The sequence below is a fragment of the Colossoma macropomum genome, unplaced genomic scaffold (assembly GCF_904425465.1).
Source record: "Colossoma macropomum unplaced genomic scaffold, Colossoma_macropomum, whole genome shotgun sequence".
Lineage (NCBI taxonomy): Eukaryota > Metazoa > Chordata > Actinopteri > Characiformes > Serrasalmidae > Colossoma > Colossoma macropomum.
This window is the reverse complement of record NW_023494803.1, coordinates 4,288,515-4,311,312: the sequence shown is the minus strand read 5'-3', so window position 1 is coordinate 4,311,312 and position 22,798 is coordinate 4,288,515. Positions and strand designations below refer to the sequence as shown.

Here is a 22,798-nt window from a genome sequence, read left to right as displayed (position 1 = left end):
TTTTTGCTGAATTTTTCCTATAAGTGATGCAGCAGTTATCTCAAGAATTAAATGCGTGAATGAAAATTTTTGAATAAGTAGCCAGTTTCAGCTTCGCCTCTTGTTTGCTGTTAGTTGTTATAGTAACTAACATTAGCCAGTAAAATGTGAAGTAAGCAATTGCGTGATATGTTTAAGACTCAAAAATGTGTCCCTCTGATTAACGTAATGGGTGGGTAGCAGCTTAGCTACATTGAATTTGGCTAGTGGTTGATTGTCATTCTCACTATAGCTGCCTCCCCCCAGCTTGTATCCAGGCCCCACCTCAAATGAAATTCAGTCACTGGTATGCTTGTGTGTTTACATTTGTATTTATGCCTGAACTTGATGAAGAAGCACATCAGTGTGTGTGTCTGGTCTCTCTGTGGTGTGTGTGTGTTATGGCAGATCCAGGCTGGTGCCCGTGGGGAGCTCTGGAATGGAGCAGCTCAAGTTACCTGGTTTGGCAGTAGCTAGTAGTGTGGCTGATTTTGTGTGTGTGTGTTTATGCGTATGGTGAACTGTTTTGTGAGGCAGCCTGCATGGACAGGTGTTATGTCAAGGTGTTTTTAAAAAACAAAACAAGTGCGTAAGTATTGATCAATGTTCTTTTCTTTGTTTGTGGCTTTAAGGGGCCTGGTTATTCAAATGGAGGGAAAAAATCAACTTCTCTGCCTGATGAAGACTCGGTGACCCCGTTTAGTCCTGGTCACTTCATGTGACTGTGTGATAAGATTTTAGCCACATGCAGTTAGACTTGGTAGTCAAATGCGTCTCCGGTTAGTCGGACTGAAATCCGATTGCTGTGTGGGACGGCGTATGCAAATCCACTCGTTATGCGGCAACCAGTTACCCGTTTTCACAGTAGTGTTTGTCCATATTGCTGTTAAGCATTTTGTTTTGTCTGGTCCCTGACCATGTGCATCCTCCGTGATTATCTTCCTCGTAGATATGAATCACATGCCCAGTGAGGTACTGCATGGGGAGGGTTTCGGTTGTACTAGGAGGGAGAGAAGCATCTTGATTGTATCCTGATAGGATTTTAGCCACATGCATGTACACTTAGTAGTCTATGACGTTATGACCACCTCCTTGTTTCTATGCTCATTGTCCATTTTATCAGCTCCACTTACTATATAGGTGCACTTTGTAGTTCTACAGTTACAGACTGTAGTCCATCTGTTTCTCTGCATACTTTGTTAGCCCCCTTTTACCCTGTTCTTCAGTGGTCAGGACCCCCATGGACCCTCACATAGCAGGTACTGTTTGGGTGGTGGATCATTCTCAGCACTGCAGTAACACTGACATGGTGGTGGTGGTGTGTTAGTGTGTGTGTTGCGCTGGTCTGAGTGGATCAGACACAGCAGTGCTGCTGGAGTTTTTAAACACCTCAGTGTCACTGCTGGACTCAGAATAGTCCAGCAACCAAAAAATATCCAGCCAGCAGCGTCCTGTGGGCAGCGTTCTGTGACCACTGATGAAGGACTAGAGGATGACCAACACAAACTGTGCAGCAGCAGATGAGCTATCGTCTCTGACTTTACATCTACAAGGTGGACTGACAAGGTAGGAGTGTCTAACAGAGTGGACAGTGAGTGGACACAGTGTTTAAAAACTCCAGCAGCACTGCTGTGTCTGATCCACTCAGACCAGCGCAACATACCGCCACCACGTCAGCGTTACTGCAGTGCTGAGAATGATCCACCACGCAAATAGTACCTGCTCTGTGAGGGTCCATGGGGGTCCTGACCAATAAAGAACAGGGTAAAAGGGGGCTAACAAAGTATCAGAGAAACAGATGGACTACAGTCTGTAACTGTAGAACTACAAAGTGCACCTATATAGTAAGTGGAGCTGATAAAATGGACAATGAGTGTAGAAACGAGGAGGTGGTCATAATGTTCTGCCTGGTCAGTGTATGTGCAAGTAATAGGGCACACTTATATCCACATTATTGTCTCTTCTCTCTTTCCTCTTTACTCCTTTTCTCTTTCCACCCTACTCTCTCTCCCCTACCCTCACATTTTCGTTATAGGCGACCTGCACAAACTCTATGTGCTCTACCATGCGTACACATTTGAAGCCTGTCTTCTCTGTAATCTTTCCAACACTCTCAATTATGGTATCTGTTCTGCTCTGCCACAACAAACTGCCTGCCTGACCACAGGGACATGTGGTGAGGGAGGAAGTGACATCACAGCATTGTGTGAGCGGTTATTCTGACTTAGCGTTCAGTCGGATGAGCTCATTTGTTCGACTCTGTCACGCGGCTTTGGGTTAGCAAGCTGTGTCAGAAAATGTGGGCATGAGTGTATGTGTAAGAGAGAATCCCAGTGTGAATGTGTGATAATGTATTCGGCTCCTTATGGGGACCAAATGTCCCCAGGATGATGGAAGACATGAAAATGTGTGATGGTTTGGGAACATGGGGCTGCTCCCTATGAGGAAAAAACACTGAGCCACCCGAATAGCTGTCGGCCAGCTGACGACAAAACTGGCGGCCCACTGGCTTCTTGCTCAGCGATTTCTGGCCGGCCTACTGGTAGTTAAGCAGAGTGTTAGACAAAATGCCACTTTTCATCACTCATTTTCCACCCACAGTCCAATTTACTCATTTTTCCTTCATTTCTTTCTTTTGTTCTCCTTTGTAAATTAGTTTAGTAAATAATTTCAACAGTAATATCATAAATAAAGCTGGTTAGACAGCTGAAACAAATCTAGCACAGTGACAGCAACATTTTCAACAAAATCTTTTTATATTAGGCCTAGTCATTATTTTGTCCTTCAGTTGTTTCTGATATTTGTCTTAGTTTAGTTTAAGCTGGCCTTATCAAGCCAACAGACCAATATAGGCAATATGATCTTTTGGTAGGTGAGGTTAGGGTTGGGGTTGGGTTAGGGGTAGCACATTAGCAATTAGATTCAGTCATGAAGAACAGCATGGAAATACCTCACAACAACAGGAGCACAAATATAAATACACAGTACATGCTTTCAAAAATCAATAGCAGGATATGAACAACGGTCCAATATACTAAAATATGTAAATGAGAGCAAAAGCTTAGGTTAAGCAATGTTTTTAATGCTGGTATGCTGGTCAGCAGCAATGGAAGTTGATATGCTCGTCACCACCAAAAGCAGTATATGTTGTATTTTGATGCTGGTATGCTGGTCAACCAGCATGACCATGCTGGGGTGACCAGCTAAACCAGAACCAGACCAGCACTAGATTAGCATAGACAGCTTAGACCAGCATGACATGCTTGTTGGTCTGTGCTGGGTTTTTCAGCAGGGCAGTACATGCAGTACAGATTCTGAAAAGCAGTTAAATAAATGAAAATTGAAAACTGTGATGGGGTAAAATTCCCATCCTTGATCAATCTAATGAGCTGATGTGTGGAGCTGTTAGCCTGCTGGCTAGGTGATGGCATAAACCAGCAGGGGTGTCACCAGCCAAACCAGCATATCGCTGTTGTCGGAAGGAAACCTTGTGTCTGTGTTTTGGATGCTGGTATCCTGGTCAGCCAGCATGACCATAATTGATAACCGTCTAAACCAGCATCAGGCCAACACTAGACCAGTCTAAACCTGCCTAAACCAGCTTAGACCAGCATGGAATTCATGATGGTCTGTGCTTTTTTACAGAGAAGGTTAAACGGCTGTCAGTAGTCATTACTTTCACTGTAACTAAGGGGCCTGAAAAAAAACAACCTCAGACCATTATTTCTCCATCAGACTTTTAACATTGACGCTATGCAGTCCGGTAATTAGCATTTTCCTGGCATCAACCAAACCTAGATTCGTCCATCAGACTGCAAGTGAAGCGGGATTCATCACCCCAAAGAACACTTTTCCAAGTCCAGTGTTGCGATTCTTATCGTCACTCCAGGCGCATAGTGATGGTAGACTTGTGTGTAACTGCGTTGCCATGGAAACCCATTTCATGAAGCTCCTGACGCCCTGTTCTTGCACTGATGTTGCTTCCAGAGGCAGTTTGGAACTCTGTAGCAAGTGATGCAACAGAGGATCGTCAATTTTTATGTGCTTCATCACCCGTCAGGCCCACTCTGTTTGCGTGGTCCACCTTTTTGTGGCTGAGCTGTTGTCTTTTCCATTTCTCAGTGATAGCACTTACAGTTGTCTGGGGCAGATCTAGCAGGGCAGAAATTGTATAGACTGTCTTGTGGCAGAGGTGGCGTCCTATGACAGTGCCACGTTTAAAGTCACTGAGCTCTTCAGTACGACCCATTCTACTGTAAATTAGTGTGCTTACATGCACCCAATAATCCGATCATAACTGGACTTCTGCGGTTACATGGTCATGTAAACAGCACGCTCTGATTTCTTTCGGATTTCTCAGTCTGCACATGTGCGAAACAGGCAGACGTGAGCAAGCGCGTTTACCACAGCAGCCGCCAGAGAGCAACCAAACACTTTTGGAGCGACGCTGAAACCACATACACGTTTTTAAAATGTATTGAAAAAAAGCCGTGGCATGACATTTGGGTTTTACCTTACGTTTACATCACATCTTACTCTGTGAGTTTACTGGCCAGTAAATGCGATTACTGCCTGACTCATGTTAACCTGGAGTTTCCCATTATCTGATTACTCAAGTGCATGTAAACATGGTAAACAAATTACTGACAAAATCTGATTTTCTGCAGTTATCGGATTATTAGATGCATGTAAACACACTCAGTGTTTGTCTATTGAGATTGCATGGCTGTGTGCTTGATTTTATTCACCTGTTAGCAGTGGGTGTAGCTGAAACACATGAACTCAATAATTTGGAGGGGTATGCACATAAATATGGCCATATAGTGTACTAGTAGCATGAGCTCACAAACCAAATATTCCATTGATTGCTTTTCATGTTGCAACTACCGGGGACTAAGTTAATGTAGTAATAGTTTGACATTGAGCGGTGCTCAGTGGCGCTTAGAGAGTCCATCAATGCCAAACATTTGCCAGCAGCCTGTGCACGTTTATTCAAACAATGGTTTCAGATTTTTGTGGATCATGTCCGGTGTGCTGTAGCCTTTAGATTACCAGATAAAACTCTGCAGCTGCAGGATAACTGTAAACATGTATTGGCAGATTGCAGCAATATACAACAGTAATCTAACAGAGAGTGGACTTCAATTAAACACCGAGGCAGAACCTTACACTGTGTAACCACTTTATATCTCTGCATAAACCACAGAGCGAGAGAGATGGAAGGATGTTACACTGACAGAAGCGCCGCTGTCACCATAATAACACGTTGGAGAGGAAACATCAGCCAGAGCTGTCATTACACATCACCACAGCAGTTCCTAGATAGAGCTGTACTTAAGCTTTTAAACACATACACAAACACACACAGGAGTATGCTGCACCAAACTCTAACCATAACCTCAGCAACCAGAATAAAATCTTAACGCTTATTTATTTTTTTTAAGCTATTGGTTTGGCATTTTTTCTGTTGGCGGGCAGGTAAATGTCCCCACAATGTCACACACTTTCATTTTTACCCTGGTGATGGTCCCCACAAAGAGAGAAATACATACACATGCACATTTATACACACACACACACACACACACTTTTATCAACTAATATCACAACTAATATAATATAATATATATATAATAAAAAAAAATATATATATATATAGATATAAAATATTATTATATATAATAATATAACTAATATAATCTACTTACTATATAGGTGCACTTTGTAGTTCTACAGTTACAGACTGTAGTCCATCTGTTTCTCTGCATACTTTGTTAGCCCCCTTTTACCCTGTTCTTCAGTGGTCAGGACCCCCATGGACCCTCACAGAGTAGGTACTATTTGGGTGGTGGATCATTCTCAGCACTGCAGTATCACTGACGTGGTGGTGTGTTAGTGTGTGTTGCGCTGGTCTGAGTGGATCAGACACAGCAGTACTCCTGGAGTTTTTAAACACCTCAGTGTCACTGCTGGACTGAGAATAGTCCACTAACCAAAAACAGCCAACAGCGTCCTGTGGGCAGCGTCCTGTGGGCAGCGTCATGTGGGCAGCGTCCTGTGACCATTGATGAAGGACTAGAGGATGACCAACACAAACTTTGCAGCAGCAGATGAGCTATCGTCTCTGACTTTACATCTACAAGGTGGACTGACAAGGTAGGAGTGTCTAATAGAGTGGACAGTGAGTGGACACAGTGTTTAAAAACTCCAGCAGCACTGCTGTGTCTGATCCACTCGTACCAGCACAACACACACTAACACACCACCACCACCACATCAGTGTCACTGCGGTGCTGAGAATGATCCACCACCCAATATTAATAAAATGTGGTGCACATAAAATGTGCAAAAATTATTAGACATTTTATATGTTATATTTATTGGATATGTTAACTTATTTTCACTTATAAAATCAACAAAACTTGTTTCAATTTGATTAAACTTTTGTTTATACTTTTATTAAAAATGATATGTGAAGGTGTTTGTCTGAGAAGGAAGCATATTCTAAAAATATTCTAAACAGTTACAATAACATAAATACAAATAAACAAATCATACATTGTGATTGTTCTGTGTGTGAAGTTGTTATCTTAACCATTTCTAAATGGAAGCCTATTATTTAGTTACCATCCAATACCAGCTTCAGCTCATCAGTCCTTCATTATATTGAGTGATTGACTGATTTTTGTGGCCGATAACGATTATAAGTGGCTGAAAATATAATATTCAGATAACTGATAATATCAGCAGATTATTATACTAGTCTATCATAATTTTCAGTTTCTGTTTTCTCTTTTTTTTGGATTTTTCTCCCAATTTAGTTATATTGAATTCCACCCACTAGTTAGGACTCCCCCAGTCACACGACACCACCAGCGCTAGGAGGGCGAAGGCTAACACAGGCTTCCTCCGAGACCTGTGAAGCACCACCGCATCTTTTCGAGCTGCCGCTCACGCAACTTCATTGGACAGCCAAACACGCTCGGAGGAAAGCGCCAACCGCCAGATCTGTTACGTCAGCTAACAGACGCCTGCGCTGACTAGCATAGCGCTGAGTGATGGGGGGGAGACGGGGGGACATCCTACCCACCCAGAAATCCAGTTGTCCTCCAGCCACGGTTGGCTTTAGCATCACCAGGGATCGGTCTGACGATAGGGCCAACACTTAGACGCGTGCGCCACTCGGAGCCCCTGTTTCCATATTCTAATTTAATTTAATACTTTCATACTCCAGTAGTTTTAGCTAAACAGTGCTTTACTGACTGATATGATTGTCAGTTCTCAATTATCACACGTCTTAAACTCAGATGAGCAACTCGCAGTCCTATCATGTTAGTACCAGACTAAAACAGATAACGTTTCTTATGTAGAGAACTAATGTAAGTAAGATCGATAGGTAGGATAAGATAAACAGAAATCAGGAGCACAATGCATTCTGAGTTGCTTCCCTCCCCCCCACCATTGCAATATCTATATTCTTTATAACTGGGGGAAGATTTTTAATTCTGGCAGTGCTGCGACAAAAAAGGCGCATCACATGCTACATCCACTATTGGACGATAGCAGTAATCTTGTGTGATGCTATTATTGGCCAACCGATATATCATTTGACACACCATTTGCTTTACTTTAAAGTTAGGAATGTTTCCTTCGATGCCACAGCCATCTGTAACCAGGAGAACATACTTGGTCTTGCTTTCTGGTGGCTAGGATGGCCCTCCCTCTCTCCCACTGTGATGCTGGACAACAATATGTGGCTGTTTTAACAGAATTGGCGGTTAGCGTTCTCCTCCAAGTATGTCGAGCTGTCCGTGGACATTGTATTAGTTGGTGCCTCATATCTTGAAGGATGCTTGTGCTTACCTTCACCCACCCAGCTTTAGGATAAGTGAAGACCTAGTGAGTGGGTGGGAGTGGGCCATGACTAAACGGTGGAGAAAAACTGTGTTTCTTTTTCCTGTAAAAATGACCATTTACAAGGTTGTCTTAAAAGAGTGGCAGTATGTTGCATAGGAAGGACAGAAAAGGCCCACTTTTCATAGACGTGGAGAGACACGCATGTGACTTTGCTTAGCATTCAGGTCTGTTGTCCTTGTTTGACATGAGTCTTTAGAATCCAGAGCTGGAGGAGGTTGATTACTGGTTGTCTCTTGCTCAATTGGGTAATTGTGTGCGGTTAGCTGAGTGGATTGCTGGGTGTGTAGAGGCAGGGTCAGGCTGTTGAGCTGGAGGTAGGCACGCTAGCACAGGACAGAAAAGCAGTGTGGAAATCAGAATGTGCGCCGTCCCGGTGGGAAAAGCCCACACATGCACTTTCACACACAAATGCATGCTCTCTCGCTCTGACGCTCTCTCTCTTTCTCTCTCGGCATTTCGAGAGTGGAGTGGGTAAGGGCTGTGGTTCAGACCGTCTTCTCCAAACAATGGGAGCTTTGTTCTGATGGGCAACAGGGTCTCGGTGCATCTCTCCCTCTCTCTCTCTCTCTCTCTCTCTCTCTCTCTCTCTCTCTCTCTCTCTCTCTGTATGTCTCTCTCTCGCTGTCTCTCTCTGGCGTGCTGTTTTGTGTGTTTGTTGTTTGCTGAGAAATGCCCAGACGTTCACCAGGAGGAATCCACTGAATGGAGACAGAGTGGTGGAGAACAGCCAGGCCTGATACACTGCAAGCTCCTCACCAAATGTCAAACACACCGTGAACGCACCAGTTGTTCAGTTGTTTTGTCTTCTCAGAGCAGACGTCAGGCTCCAGCATCGGAATTTAGCTAATGAGCGTGGGGTGTGTGTGTGTGTGTGTGTGTGTGTGTGTGTGTGTGTGTTTTTGTACATTTTCAAGACAAAAAAGTCCTGATTATTGCAAAACTGGGTTGACCTGCAGGATCAACAAAATGGAAGGTTTTTTGCAAAAACTTTGTTTGCATATTCTAAGCAGTAAGGCAAACCCATTCCTTATTGGTTACTGAGGCTAAGGCTACATTCTTATTTCTGTTTTTTTGGATTTTCTCCTCAATTTAGTCGTCTCCAATTCCACCCACTAGTTAGGACTCCCCCACTCAAATGATACTACCAGTGCTAGGAGGGCGAAGGCTAACACAGGCTTCCTCAGAGACCTGTGAAATCAGCTACTGCATCTTTTCGAGCTGCCGCTCACGCTGCATCTTTGGACAGCTGAACGCGCTCGGAGGAAAGCGCCAAACGCCAGATCTGTTATGTTATAACTAGCATCGCAGTTGGGTGATGAGGGAGAGGCCAGGCCATCCCACCCACCCAGAGAGCGAGGCCAGTTGTGCTCTCTTGGACTCCCGGACACGGATGGCTGTAGCATCACCAGGGATCAAACTCGCAATCTCCTGATGAGGGCCAATGCCTTGATGGTTGCGGCATCCCCACCCAAAAAAAAACTTGTATTATTGCATGTCTAATACATTGTAAGAGCACAACACAACATGGTGGGTCTGAAAGGTTGTGTAGCTGTCACAAAGCTATTACTGAGATGGAAAAGGACAAAAAAAGAAGAAAATTTGTAAATGAAACAATGAAGCAGCTGTTGTTCTCAGAACAACCTACAGACCTCATCATCCTTTAATGGTTTTGGGATACTTGGGTGGTGAGAAGCAGAAAATGCAACCAACTTCTAAGACTGAACTTTGGAGGTGTGGAAAAATGTTCTTGCAGATTTCTTTGAGAAACTGAAAGCAGGTCACCTGAAAAGAAGGAAAGCTGTAATAACGGCGAAATGTGGACACGTACTGAAAAAATGATATTGTATTTAGCTTTTGAGGCTTTGGTCTAATTTCCTGTGAAACATGTTTTTTTTCTCCTGACATTAAAAAATGAATAACTTACTTCATGGCCTTTTTGACTCGAAATTAATAAATAAATGGTGATGTCTGACTTTCAAACAGTACTATACATAGTACATATGGAGTATTTTATTATTACATATCTCTGCTATTGGAAAAAAACCTTGTATCTCCAAAATAGTAAACATAAAATGTTAACTTTACAGGAAAGGGAAAAAACATTCTTCATTTTGAATGGATGTTGATGGAACCAGATTTTTTTCCAAGCACTTTTGGAGCATTTCTGTTCGTTTGTTCATCAAGAAATTTCGGAACATTGTAAAGGTCAGCTTGCATTTTCAAACTGTGTAAAAAAGTACAAAATGACAAAAATGGAGATGTGAGGTTTTGTTCTGACAGCAGACTCGTGTAATACATATGGTGTATGACCCACACACACACATCTTCTAAGCCGCTTATCCTTCTGGGTTGCGGGAGCCTATCCCAACAGTCATTGGGTGAAAGGCAGGATACACCCTGGACAGCTCACCAGTCCACAGACATATACATTCTCACACAAACTCACACCTAGGGGCAGTTTAGCACGTCCAGTTGGCCTGACTGCATGTCTTTGGACCATGACATGGGAGGAAACCCACACAGACACGGGGAGAACATGCAAACTCCACACAGAAAGGATCCTGGTCGCCCAGCTGGGGAATCGAACCCAGATGTGTACGATTGTGTACGACCTGGTGTACGACCCTGTGTCCAAAAACAAACATGTAGCAAAATTAAGGCCAAACAGTGCTGGTGTATGTTTATGTATTTTGTATTGTGTTGAATTGTTTTGGACTGTTGTTGGTTCAGTAGCATTGCTCTAAAGACTGTTAGACTATAAATTTACTACTCTAACTGATCATTTGATTAGATAAAATGTTATGTGTCCCATTAGCTTCTGAGTTGAAAATGTTTGTGTATGTGTTCTGTTGCTACAGTGGTTTGCCACCTGCCCTGTATGAATGGAGGGAAATGTAGTGCAAGAGATAAGTGCCAGTGCCCGCCCAACTTTACCGGAAAGTTCTGCCAGATGCCGGCCCAGAATGGCCACCGGGGGCAACAGACAGTGGTGAACGGCCAGGGTGCTCAAGTCCATTCCACACACACACTCCCGCTGACCTTCAGCTCAGGCCAGAACCAGGGTATGTCATTTTTTTGTAAATTGTCACTGTGCAAAAATAAAACGTATCACCAAAACAGTAACTTTACAGGACAAGACAAAAACGTGCTTAACATTAAATGTTAAAAAGCAAGTGATGTAGAAAAATAAATATTGGAAAAATTGAGATACATGTTCATTTTTTCTTGGTGAAGATATTTGAAAGACTGTTAAGATGATCTGTGGTTCTCTCTTTCCAGTGTTTTCACTCTGTGCCTACATTTGCTGTCATTTGATGCAGAACCTGTGAGACATTCACTGCAGATATGCTGTACAATTGACCTGCGGATTCATTTGGAGAGGTACTGATTACTCTGCCTCTCTCTCTCTCTCTCTCTCTCTCCAGGTCTGGTGAACATCCATGTGAAACATCCCCCAGAAGCATCGGTACAGATCCACCAGGTGTCCCAGGTGGACAGCAGCAGCAGCGGCCATTCAAAGACGTCGCAGTCAGGTCACTCGTACAGCTACCACATGTCCGAAAGCAGCAGCTCCAGCAGTAGCAGCAGCAGCCAAAAGATCCAGCACCACAGCCACAGTGTCGTATACCCTAACCAGCAAACCTTCCTGCAGTACCAGCCAGTGACCTCCAAGAGCCAACTCGGACGCTGCTTCCAGGAGACCACTGGCACGCAGGTGTGAAAATGCACAAGATAGAAATATAGTAAAACACGCTGATCAGAGCTGTCTGGGTGTGGTCCTATGTTCTGATAAGCGTGCGTGATTGACAGCCTTCAGTCCAAGGCCACCAAGATGGAACTCAACACAACAGTGCAAGTCGGGAGAAATGAGGAAAATGGGCTCTACAGGTGGTGTGGTAGACTCCCCGTATCCACGGCTCAGCTGATGTTTATTCTAAACTTCCGATTTTCATAAATCACGTTATTGTCTCTATTATTATCTCCAGATTTTGAGATCTGTAAATTCCTGCAACATCCAGTGAAGTCCAGCATTGCCTTAGCTCTTGGAGGCGAAGGCTAGTCGCTAATGCAGTTGTGTAAGTTGCGAACAACCATTGCATCGATCCTGTACTGTCCATTCCCTTCTCAATGGGAATGCAGCTAATAGTGTTCCCTTTGGACTACTGGTCATTAACGGAGCATCACACATGAGCCTCTGCTTTCAATGCAATCTGTTTATCTGTCCGTTCCAACCACGCTTTGGTTTCTGGAAACCATTGTAGCCCAATAAAGCACCACTAGATGGTTGATGGAACAAACATTGCTGCAAACACTTTCCTAGCGTCGTAGGCTGATTGTCATGCTGAGATGATCCTGGGCAGTAGCGTCCAGGTCATTAGCCGCATCTGCTTCGGAGCGCAAACCCCTCGGCTTGGAGAGCCGACAGCTGATTGAAGTGTTTGATCAGTCTTGTCTGAGGGATGAATTGAATCTGCTCCGTTCGCTCTCTTCTTGTCTGTCTGACTGATTGGTTTTCTCTCGTCTTGGCTCTTTCCCTCTTCAGCTACCTCTTCTCCTCTCCCGTCCTCTCTCTCTCCCTCCCTCTTTGGCCTTGTCTGCCTTTCTGAAGTGTCCACTTCTGCTCTCGCTGTTAATAGCTTTTAAACTCGCCTGGCACGGACACGTTGTGTGAGAGAAGAAGAGAACAGGGAAGAGGTACGAAGAACGAAATGAGAAGTGTCAAACAGAACATTGGCGTACTCTTGGGAATCTTTTGTCTTTTAAGTGCAGAACTCAGGGAGAAATTTAATCTGCTGCCTGCTATCTCTGCATCTCTTTCTTTGAAGCTACCTGGACTCAGCTGAAAGGGGCCCTTCTGAATTTCTTTTGGATGCAGAGCTGACTCGCTTTCTTTATGGTCAAAGTCCAGTTTGTAGTTCTGTGTTAGCTAGAAATGTGCTGGACGAAGGAGGAGTCCAGAGAGAGCGAGGCCGGTTGTGCTTTTCTGGCCGCGGTTGTATGTTGCATCGGCAGAGATTTACCCTTCAATCTCCCGACTGTATGGCCAGTGCCCCTGCTGAGATTACATATTGGAGCTGAAAAAGCATGTCCCATAGCAGGTACCACATGCAGCCATGAAAATGTTGCCATGGTGACGGTGTCACTGGTAAAAATGGAGGATAGCTTTAGCAGTGTTGATTGTGTAAGGTGGAAAACGACAGCAAGGTGTCCTGTACTCATATTGGGTGCACCTAGGTTTGAAACATTTGGCACAACATCTGGTTCATTCCATAGCCAAAGTTGGGAAAATTAAACTCTTGATGGGTCCGCCGACCACTGCGGTGTCGCCACTGATGGTAACAAACTAACTGTCCACCTACTGCCAAGCTGTAAACTCAGCTCAGTTGCACCACCAGGAACCCAGAGTTCACTGCCTTAGTTTTGCACTGAAGCTACAAGGCTAATGTAGCTAACAGATATTAGCAGCTTATACCCTTACCAATTAGCACCATACAAGCTTGGGGTCAAATTGACCAGGTTAGCCAGAATTGCGCACACACAGCTATACAATACAATACATCTAAAGAGGGGGTTCCCTTACATTGGGCACTGTAACAGTGTTTTTCCACCGGACAGGTAGGTACGGCAGAGTGTGGTTACATATCTGACCCCAGACTATCCGTACCCCTAGTTGATTACATGTCCGTTACCCATCGTATAACAGATTTGTGAAATTAGCTCATGTGGTCACATGAATTCTAGTGTTAACACCCGAACAACAGTAGCAACAATAGGGGAGCTTCAAATCCTGATTGACCTTTTTAATAATTGATTTTATGTGTTTTGTTTTTTAATGGTGATCATCCGACTCCAGTGACACGGCGTGAATTTTGTGTGACGATTGCGTTTGACCAATAAGTGCTTTGCATTATCGCTAGTTTCCCTCATGCATTCTAGCATGGCACACTTGCTATCCTTGGAAGAAGGGTAACCAAATTCTGTACAGGTACTGGGGTATGGTGTAGGTCACTTGGCGGTGGAAATGACAATAAAATGCATGAGCACTGATTTGTTAAAATATCGCCACACTGCCTCAGGGAAAGACGGCATAGGGTTGTGAGTTCAAATCCCAGCGATACTGTGACTAAAAAACACTAATTATCGGTGTGTTATTGCCGATATTTCGCAGATACAGAGAAAACTGTGGGTGATATTGGCATTAACGTTGCTATGTAATCTGAAATATGTTTGCTTATGTGTTTATTTTTTTTTAACACTGTATACTGTTATTGCCCTGTGATGGATTGGCGACAGGGTGTATCCTGCCTTCCGCCCAGTGACTAGTGGGATAGGCTCCAGCTCCCCCTGTGACCCAGAAGGATAAGTGGCTTAGAAAATCTGTGTGTGTGTGTATGTGTAGTGTATTTGAATAGAATAGAATAGAATAGAATAGAATAGAATAGAATAGAATGGTATGAAATGAAATGAAATAGAATGGAATGGTACGTAATGGTACAGAATAGGATGAAAAGGGACTTATAAAGACTCATAAAACAATGTCATGATCAGTTATTAATCTCAGCGTTACTGAGCTCTGCTAAAGCCTGAGTAGACTGATAAATCAATGTGCTGATCAGTTATTAATCTCAGTGTTACTGAGCTCTGCTAAAGCCTGAGTAGACTGATAAATCAATGTGCTGATCAGTTATTAATCTCAGTGTTACTGAGCTCTGCTAAAGCCTGAGTAGACTGATAAATCAATGTATTGATCAGTTATAAATCTCAGCATTACTGAGCTCTGCTAAAGCCTGAGTAGACTGATAAATCAATGTGTTGATCAGTTATTAATCTCAGTGTTACTGAGCTCTGCTAAAGCCTGAGTAGACTGATAAATCAATGTGATCAGTTATTAATCTCAGTGTTACTAAACTCTGCTAAAGCCTGAGTAGACTGATAAATCAATGTATTGATCGGTTACAAATCTGTGTTACTGAGCTCTGCTAAAGCCTGAGTAGACTGATAAATCAATGTGTTGATCAGTTATTAATCTCAGTGTTACTGAACTCTGCTAAAGCCTGAGTAGACTGATAAATCAATGTATTGATCGGTTACAAATCTGTGTTACTGAGCTCTGCTAAAGCCTGAGTAGACTGATAAATCAATGTGATCAGTTATTAATCCCAGTGTTACTGAGCTCTGCTAAAGCCTGAGTAGACTGATAAATCAATGTCATGATCAGTTATTAATCTCAGCGTTACTGAGCTCTGCTAAAGCCTGAGTAGACTGATAAATCAATGTGATCAGTTATTCATCTCAGTGTTACTGAGCTCTGCTAAAGCCTGAGTAGACTGATAAATCAATGTGATGATCAGTTATTAATCTGTGTTATTGAGCTCTGCTAAAGCCTGAGTAGACTGATAAATCAATGTGATCAGTTATTAATCTGTGTTACTGAGCTCTGCTAAAGCCTGAGTAGACTGATAAATCAATGTGATCAGTTATTAATCTCAGTGTTATTTACAAAACGGATAAAACCCATTGCATAAAATAGAATTGGCTTTCGAAAGAAGTGAGTTGCCAAATCTTGTCCTTATTTTTGTCCACACTAATTTGTAGGGTCAGAATTACAACAGCTACGCAAGCTCATAGCTCCAGTGCAAAATCAGTAGAAAGCATTCGGCACCAGACGTGTCTTTGCTTTGTTCGGAGTAAAGGCAAAAATTGTGCATATTTGATTTTTCACTTTCTCACCAAACTCCGTGCTTTAACAAAACAAAGTCGCTAACCCCTTTTCATTGTGGCAGGTCGACCCCACCACTTCCAGAACATTCAGTTATCATCCTCACATTCATCGATAACAAACACTGTTTCCAACGTAAACACTGAAACAGCCCTGCCTCGCAGCGGACATGCTGAGATTTATCGACTTGTTTGCATTTGTCAAGTGTGTTTGCGTTTATATCAAGAGACGTGAAGATATAATTGTCGCCATAACGATTGGACTGTCTTGATGTGGCCGTGTCGCTATGATGTCTCTGCTTGTAGTGTTAGCAGACTTCGCTTGCATCTCTGGTCACTGCTGTCCGTTATCACCCACAGATCTTTATTCAATTTGCTGCCGCTCATTTTGCTCTGGGTAGATAAGAAGCAGTCAGCAACTACAGTAACATATCAAGTGTTGTGTGCATTTCTGTGTGTATGAGCGTATTTTTATGTATATTATGGCCTGTTTGGAGTGTTTGGAATATAATAAAGAATGTGTCTGTGTTGCCTGGCCGTGCTCTGTTATAATGTATGATCTACATTATCTAAACGTATGGAGTGAATTGATATTAACACGAAATTACGTTCTTGTGTTGTGTTTATGTTGCAGTGTGGAAAAGCCCTCCCAGGCCTTTCCAAGCAGGAGGACTGTTGTGGAACCATGGGCACATCCTGGGGATTCCACAAATGCCAGAAGTGTCCCAGAAAGCAATGTAAGTCACACGCGCACACAGAGTTTGTGTTCTTGTCTTTGTGGGGTACGGCTCTGTTTGATCTGCTGTGGAACAGTATCTGTAAAGTATGCTGTACAAATTAGTGTAATTAAATTGCAGGAAGAACTTACAATTTTGGATCAGTCTTTCCTAAAATTGTCACAGAATGGAATAGAATTTAATAGAATAGATTGGTATGGAATATAGGTATAGGATATAGGGTATAGGTATGGGATGGAACGGGACTCTTAAAACAATGTGCTTATCAATCATTAATCTTAGTGTTACTGAGCTCTGCTAAAGCCTGAGTAGACTGATAAATCAATGTGATCAGTTATTAATCTCAGTGTTACTGAGCTCTACTAAAGCCTGAGTAGACTGATAAATCAATGTGATCAGTTATTAATCTCAGTGTTACTGAGCTCTGCTAAAGCCTGAGTAGACTGATAAATCAATATGATGATCAGTTATTAATTTCAGTGTTACTGAGCTCTGCTAAAGCCTGAGTAGACTGATAAATCAATGTAATCAGTTATTAATCTCAGTATTACTGAGCTCTGCTAAAGCCTGAGTAGACCGATAAATCAATGTAATCAGTTATTAATCTCAGTATTACTGAGCTCTGCTAAAGCCTGAGTAGACTGATAAATCAATGTGATCAGTTATTAATCTCAGTGTTACTGAGCTCTACTAAAGCCTGAGTAGACTGATAAATCAATATGATGATCAGTTATTAATTTCAGTGTTACTGAGCTCTGCTAAAGCCTGAGTAGACTGATAAATCAGTGTGATCGGTTATTAATCTCAGTGTTACTGAGCTCTGCTAAAGCCTGAGTAGACGGATAAATCAATATGATGATCAGTTATTAATTTCAGTGTTACTGAGCTCTGCTAAAGCCTGAGTAGACTGATAAATCAGTGTGATTGGTTATTAATCTCAGTGTTACTGAGCTCTGCTAAAGCCTGAGTAGACTGATAAATCAATGTGATCAGTTATTAATCTCAGTGTTACTGAGCTCTGCTAAAGCCTGAGTAGACTGATAAATCAATGTGATCAGTTATTAATCTGTGTTACTGAGCTCTGCTAAAGCCTGAGTAGACTGATAAATCAATGTAATCAGTTATTAATCTCAGTATTACTGAGCTCTGCTAAAGCCTGAGTAGACTGATAAATCAATGTAATCAGTTATTAATCTCAGTATTACTGAGCTCTGCTAAAGCCTGAGTAGACTGATAAATCAATGTAATCAGTTATTAATCTCAGTATTACTGTGCTCTGCTAAAGCCTGAGTAGACTGATAAATCAATGTAATCAGTTATTAATCTCAGTATTACTGTGCTCTGCTAAAGCCTGAGTAGACTGATAAATCAATGTGATCAGTTATTAATCTGTGTTACTGAGCTCTGCTAAAGCCTGAGTAGACTGATAAATCAATATGATGATCAGTTATTAATTTCAGTGTTACTGAGCTCTGCTAAAGCCTGAGTAGAGTGATAAATCAATGTGATCAGTTATTAATCTCAGTGTTACTGTGCTCTGCTAAAGCCTGAGTAGACTGATAAATCAATATGATGATCAGTTATTAATCTCAGTATTACTGAGCTCTGCTAAAGCCTGAGTAGACTGATAAATCAATGTGATCAGTCATTCATCTCAGCGTTACTGAGCTCTGCTAAAGCCTGAGTAGACTGATAAATCAATGTGATCAGTTATTAATCTCAGCGTTACTGAGCTCTGCTAAAGCCTGAGTAGACTGATAAATCAATATGATGATCAGTTATTAATTTCAGTGTTACTGAGCTCTGCTAAAGCCTGAGTAGAGTGATAAATCAATGTGATCAGTTATTAATCTCAGTGTTACTGTGCTCTGCTAAAGCCTGAGTAGACTGATAAATCAATATGATGATCAGTTATTAATCTCAGTATTACTGAGCTCTGCTAAAGCCTGAGTAGACTGATAAATCAATGTGATCAGTCATTCATCTCAGCGTTACTGAGCTCTGCTAAAGCCTGAGTAGACTGATAAATCAATGTGATCAGTTATTAATCTCAGCGTTACTGAGCTCTGCTAAAGCCTGAGTAGACTGATAAATCAATGTGATCAGTTATTAATCTCAGTGTTACTGTGCTCTGCTAAAGCCTGAGTAGACTGATAAATCAATATGATGATCAGTTATTAATCTCAGTATTACTGAGCTCTGCTAAAGCCTGAGTAGACTGATAAATCAATGTGATCAGTCATTCATCTCAGCGTTACTGAGCTCTGCTAAAGCCTGAGTAGACTGATAAATCAATGTGATCAGTTATTAATCTCAGCGTTACTGAGCTCTGCTAAAGCCTGAGTAGACTGATAAATCAGTGTGATGATCAGTTATTAATCTCAGTGTTACTGAGCTCTGCTAAAGCCCGAGTAGACTGATAAATCAATGTGATCAGTTATTAATCTCAGCGTTACTGAGCTCTGCTAAAGCCTGAGTAGACTGATAAATCAATGTGATCAGTTATTAATCTCAGTGTTACTGAGCTCTGCTAAAGCCTGAGTAGACTGATAAATCAATATGATGATCAGTTATTAATCTCAGTATTACTGAGCTCTGCTAAAGCCTGAGTAGACTGATAAATCAATGTGATCAGTCATTCATCTCAGCGTTACTGAGCTCTGCTAAAGCCTGAGTAGACTGATAAATCAATGTGATCAGTTATTAATCTCAGTGTTACTGAGCTCTGCTAAAGCCTGAGTAGACTGATAAATCAATATGATGATCAGTTATTAATCTCAGTATTACTGAGCTCTGCTAAAGCCTGAGTAGACTGATAAATCAATGTGATCAGTTATTAATCTCAGTGTTACTGAGCTCTGCTAAAGCCTGAGTAGACTGATAAATCAATGTGATCAGTTATTAATCTCAGTGTTACTGAGCTCTGCTAAAGCCTGAGTAGACTGATAAATCAATGTGGTGATCAGTTATTAATCTCAGCGTTACTGAGCTCTGCTAAAGCCTGAGTAGACTGATAAATCAATGTGATCAGTTATTAATCTCAGTGTTACTGAGCTCTGCTAAAGCCTGAGTAGACTGATAAATCAATGTGATCAGTCATTCATCTCAGCGTTACTGAGCTCTGCTAAAGCCTGAGTAGACTGATAAATCAATGTGATCAGTTATTAATCTCAGTGTTACTGAGCTCTGCTAAAGCCTGAGTAGACTGATAAATCAATATGATGATCAGTTATTAATCTCAGTATTACTGAGCTCTGCTAAAGCCTGAGTAGACTGATAAATCAATGTGATCAGTCATTCATCTCAGCGTTACTGAGCTCTGCTAAAGCCCGAGTAGACTGATAAATCAATGTGATCAGTTATTAATCTCAGCGTTACTGAGCTCTGCTAAAGCCTGAGTAGACTGATAAATCAATGTGATCAGTTATTAATCTCAGCGTTACTGAGCTCTGCTAAAGCCTGAGTAGACTGATAAATCAATGTGATCAGTTATTAATCTCAGTGTTACTGAGCTCTGCTAAAGCCTGAGTAGACTGATAAATCAATGTGATCAGTTATTAATCTGTGTTACTGAGCTCTGCTAAAGCCTGAGTAGACTGATAAATCAATGTGATCAGTTATTAATCTGTGTTACTGAGCTCTGCTAAAGCCTGAGTAGACTGATAAATCAATATGATGATCAGTTATTAATTTCAGTGTTACTGAGCTCTGCTAAAGCCTGAGTAGACTGATAAATCAATGTGATCAGTCATTCATCTCAGCGTTACTGAGCTCTGCTAAAGCCTGCGTAGACTGATAAACCAATTTGAAGAGTCAATTCGAAATCTCTTTTAAAACAGCATTCCTATGCATTCATTTCTGATCCTGGCGTGACCCGTGTTGGTGTATTATCATTAATGGTAGTAGATTCCTTCCTGCGCTGCGTTTGTAGTGTAGGAGTTTGGAGTGTGTGTGGTAGTGGTGACTAAGCGAGAACACCCTGTGAAGGCGATGCAGGAAATGTTGAAAGTGCTTACAGTCGTGGAGAAGCAGTGACACAGCACGCATATGGTTTTGATCTCAGGGAAGGGAAAGGATGACTTTCACACAGTGGGAAGAAGAAAGAGAAATGAGGAGCGTGAATGAGTGGCCAGCTCAGAGGAAAGCTGTAAAATCTTTGATTACTCACACACAAACGAACATATATTAAACGTGCTGAGTCATCTTGACCGCTCAGCCCCAGCTCGGCTCCTGTAATGAGCCTGGTCCACCCTCTCTCGCACACGTGCTCACACACACGCATGCATACACACTCACATGTTTGTATTTCAGACATTGTGGGGTCCCATTTATAAGAAAAATAAATGTATAAATTATTTTCTAATGTTAAAACATATGTGCATATATGCGCAATATGTGCTGTTTTAAAATATATGTCCTAAATTTAAATGTGCCTTTTTTAATATTTAAATGAATGCCAACACATGCACATATGGGATGATAGCCAGATGTCCCCACGACATCACACATTTTCATATTTTCTATCATCCTGTTGCTTTTTGTTGTTTTTATAAAAATAGTTAGAAAAGTGTTTATAGAAATTGTTTAAATTGGCGGTTGGGCTCTTTGGGCTAGTTTGATAGCTAGTTTAGCTGTCAACCTAGTTAGTTTACGGCTCATTTTCACAATGTATTTATGGTCATTAATGAATGTTGGACTTCCAGATGACCTTTTTTCCTCAATAAATTGGCTCCACTCATTGCAAAACAGAACATGATTAGTTGATTCCACTTGTTGGTGGTTAATCTGATGCATTAGGCCTTCAGCTCAGCTTCTAAAGTCCTAACCAATGAGAGAGCTCACTTGCCTTCATACAACAGTTAGTTCCGGCGACACAAGCTGATTGGTTGAGAAACATTCTACCGGTGCTGTTATTTCACCATAACAGCACATTTTTTTCACAAACACTGTATAACTCCGCTGAGACGCCGTTGCTAAGCAATGACTTTGACCATTTGAACGTTTTTACTTCTTACTTTGTGCACAAACAGAAAATGGATACTTTTAAGATCACATTTGACCGACAGCCGATTTGGTCAGACTCTGAAGATGAGACGACACTAAATTCCTAAACTGTCATCACCACTGAGCAGCTTTTCAGTCGGCAGCTGAGACAGAAGAACAGCTAAACAACCTGGAATCAGCCAGAAATGAACCCAATACCATTCGCCAAACTAAATGGGCTGTAAGATGCTTTACAGACTGGCTGGAACAAAACAACATTAATACTGATCTGGCAAAAACTGACAAAACTGAGCTAAACTTGATATTGCGGCAGCTCTACAGCTCAGTCTGAACTTCAAGGCGGGGCTTACAGCAGACTGTGCAGCGATTGAGCGGAGTTCGTTACTCTGACGTATACTCTGAACTATAATTTGCCGGAGGGAACTGCGAACATTAAAACATATTAAACGCCGCGTTCACGGCCCAGTTTATTAATTTATTACTTTATTTATTTAACTGTTGTATAAAAGCAATAGAACACTCGAGGAGTGTGTTATCGCCAATAACATCGCAGCTATGATGATCTACGGCGACCAAATCACAGCCATGATGTTACCACATACAACACATTCTCCATCAATCTGAAGAACCATTTCACCATGCAAAAAAGCATTTAAGCATGAAATCGTTCTAAGCAGACTCATTCCCATTTCTAAAGAACCCTTGAAGAACCATCTTTTTTAAGAGTGTACTCTGAAGGACTAGAAGACCCTGAGGGTTCCCCATTTCTTACTGCAGCATTATCATAGCAGTGTGAAATCCATATCATGGGACAGCAGTATTCACTTCCTACCCCTATTTTGGGAACATTTGGTCCCCACAAAGAGCTAAATACATTGCCCCCCACCACACACACATACACATGTCTGGATATGCTGTGTTCCTCCCTGCTGAGTCATTCTTGTGATGTCACTCCGGACGTCTTCAGACCTCTAGGCTTATTTCTTTTTGTGAACTGCTGGGGTAAACTGAAGACATTTGGACCATATATGGCAAAATCTTCAGCTACTATGTTCTCACACAGGTCTCATTACTTTGGGATGCGTATGATTGTACCACAGAAATGAATGGAATTTGACAGCATTGTTTTCTTAACATTTACATTTCAGAAATTCCCAAAGGCTTACGCCTCCCATTCCACTCTTTCTGTTGTTTGTCTTCGAGGAATGAAGATTGATTTTCTTCAGTTCGACCTGATGGAATAACTGTATGAATCTCATATCAACAGCTGGGCCCTGGAAGAAGAGCATTTAGAAAGAGGAAGATTTTGAAACTACAGTGATTTCCAAAGCAGAACCATAAACCTGTTAATAAGAATAGTGTTGGCATTAGAAAAAATAAGCTTGATGCTGCGCCAAGACGGA

General features: G+C 41.9%; 1 protein-coding gene across 3 annotated transcripts in view; it reads left to right on the top strand.

Annotated features, from left to right (window-relative positions):
- ltbp1 (latent transforming growth factor beta binding protein 1) overlaps window positions 1–22,798 on the top strand; it is a 229,208-nt gene that overhangs the window by 90,039 nt on the left and 116,371 nt on the right. For all 3 annotated transcript variants that reach the window (XM_036592702.1, XM_036592701.1, XM_036592703.1), the window contains 3 exons: window positions 10,794–10,997; window positions 11,361–11,650; window positions 16,289–16,391. In XM_036592702.1, the coding sequence (XP_036448595.1) occupies window positions 10,794–10,997; window positions 11,361–11,650; window positions 16,289–16,391 (597 nt within the window). The remainder of the gene's footprint in view (window positions 1–10,793; window positions 10,998–11,360; window positions 11,651–16,288; window positions 16,392–22,798) is intronic.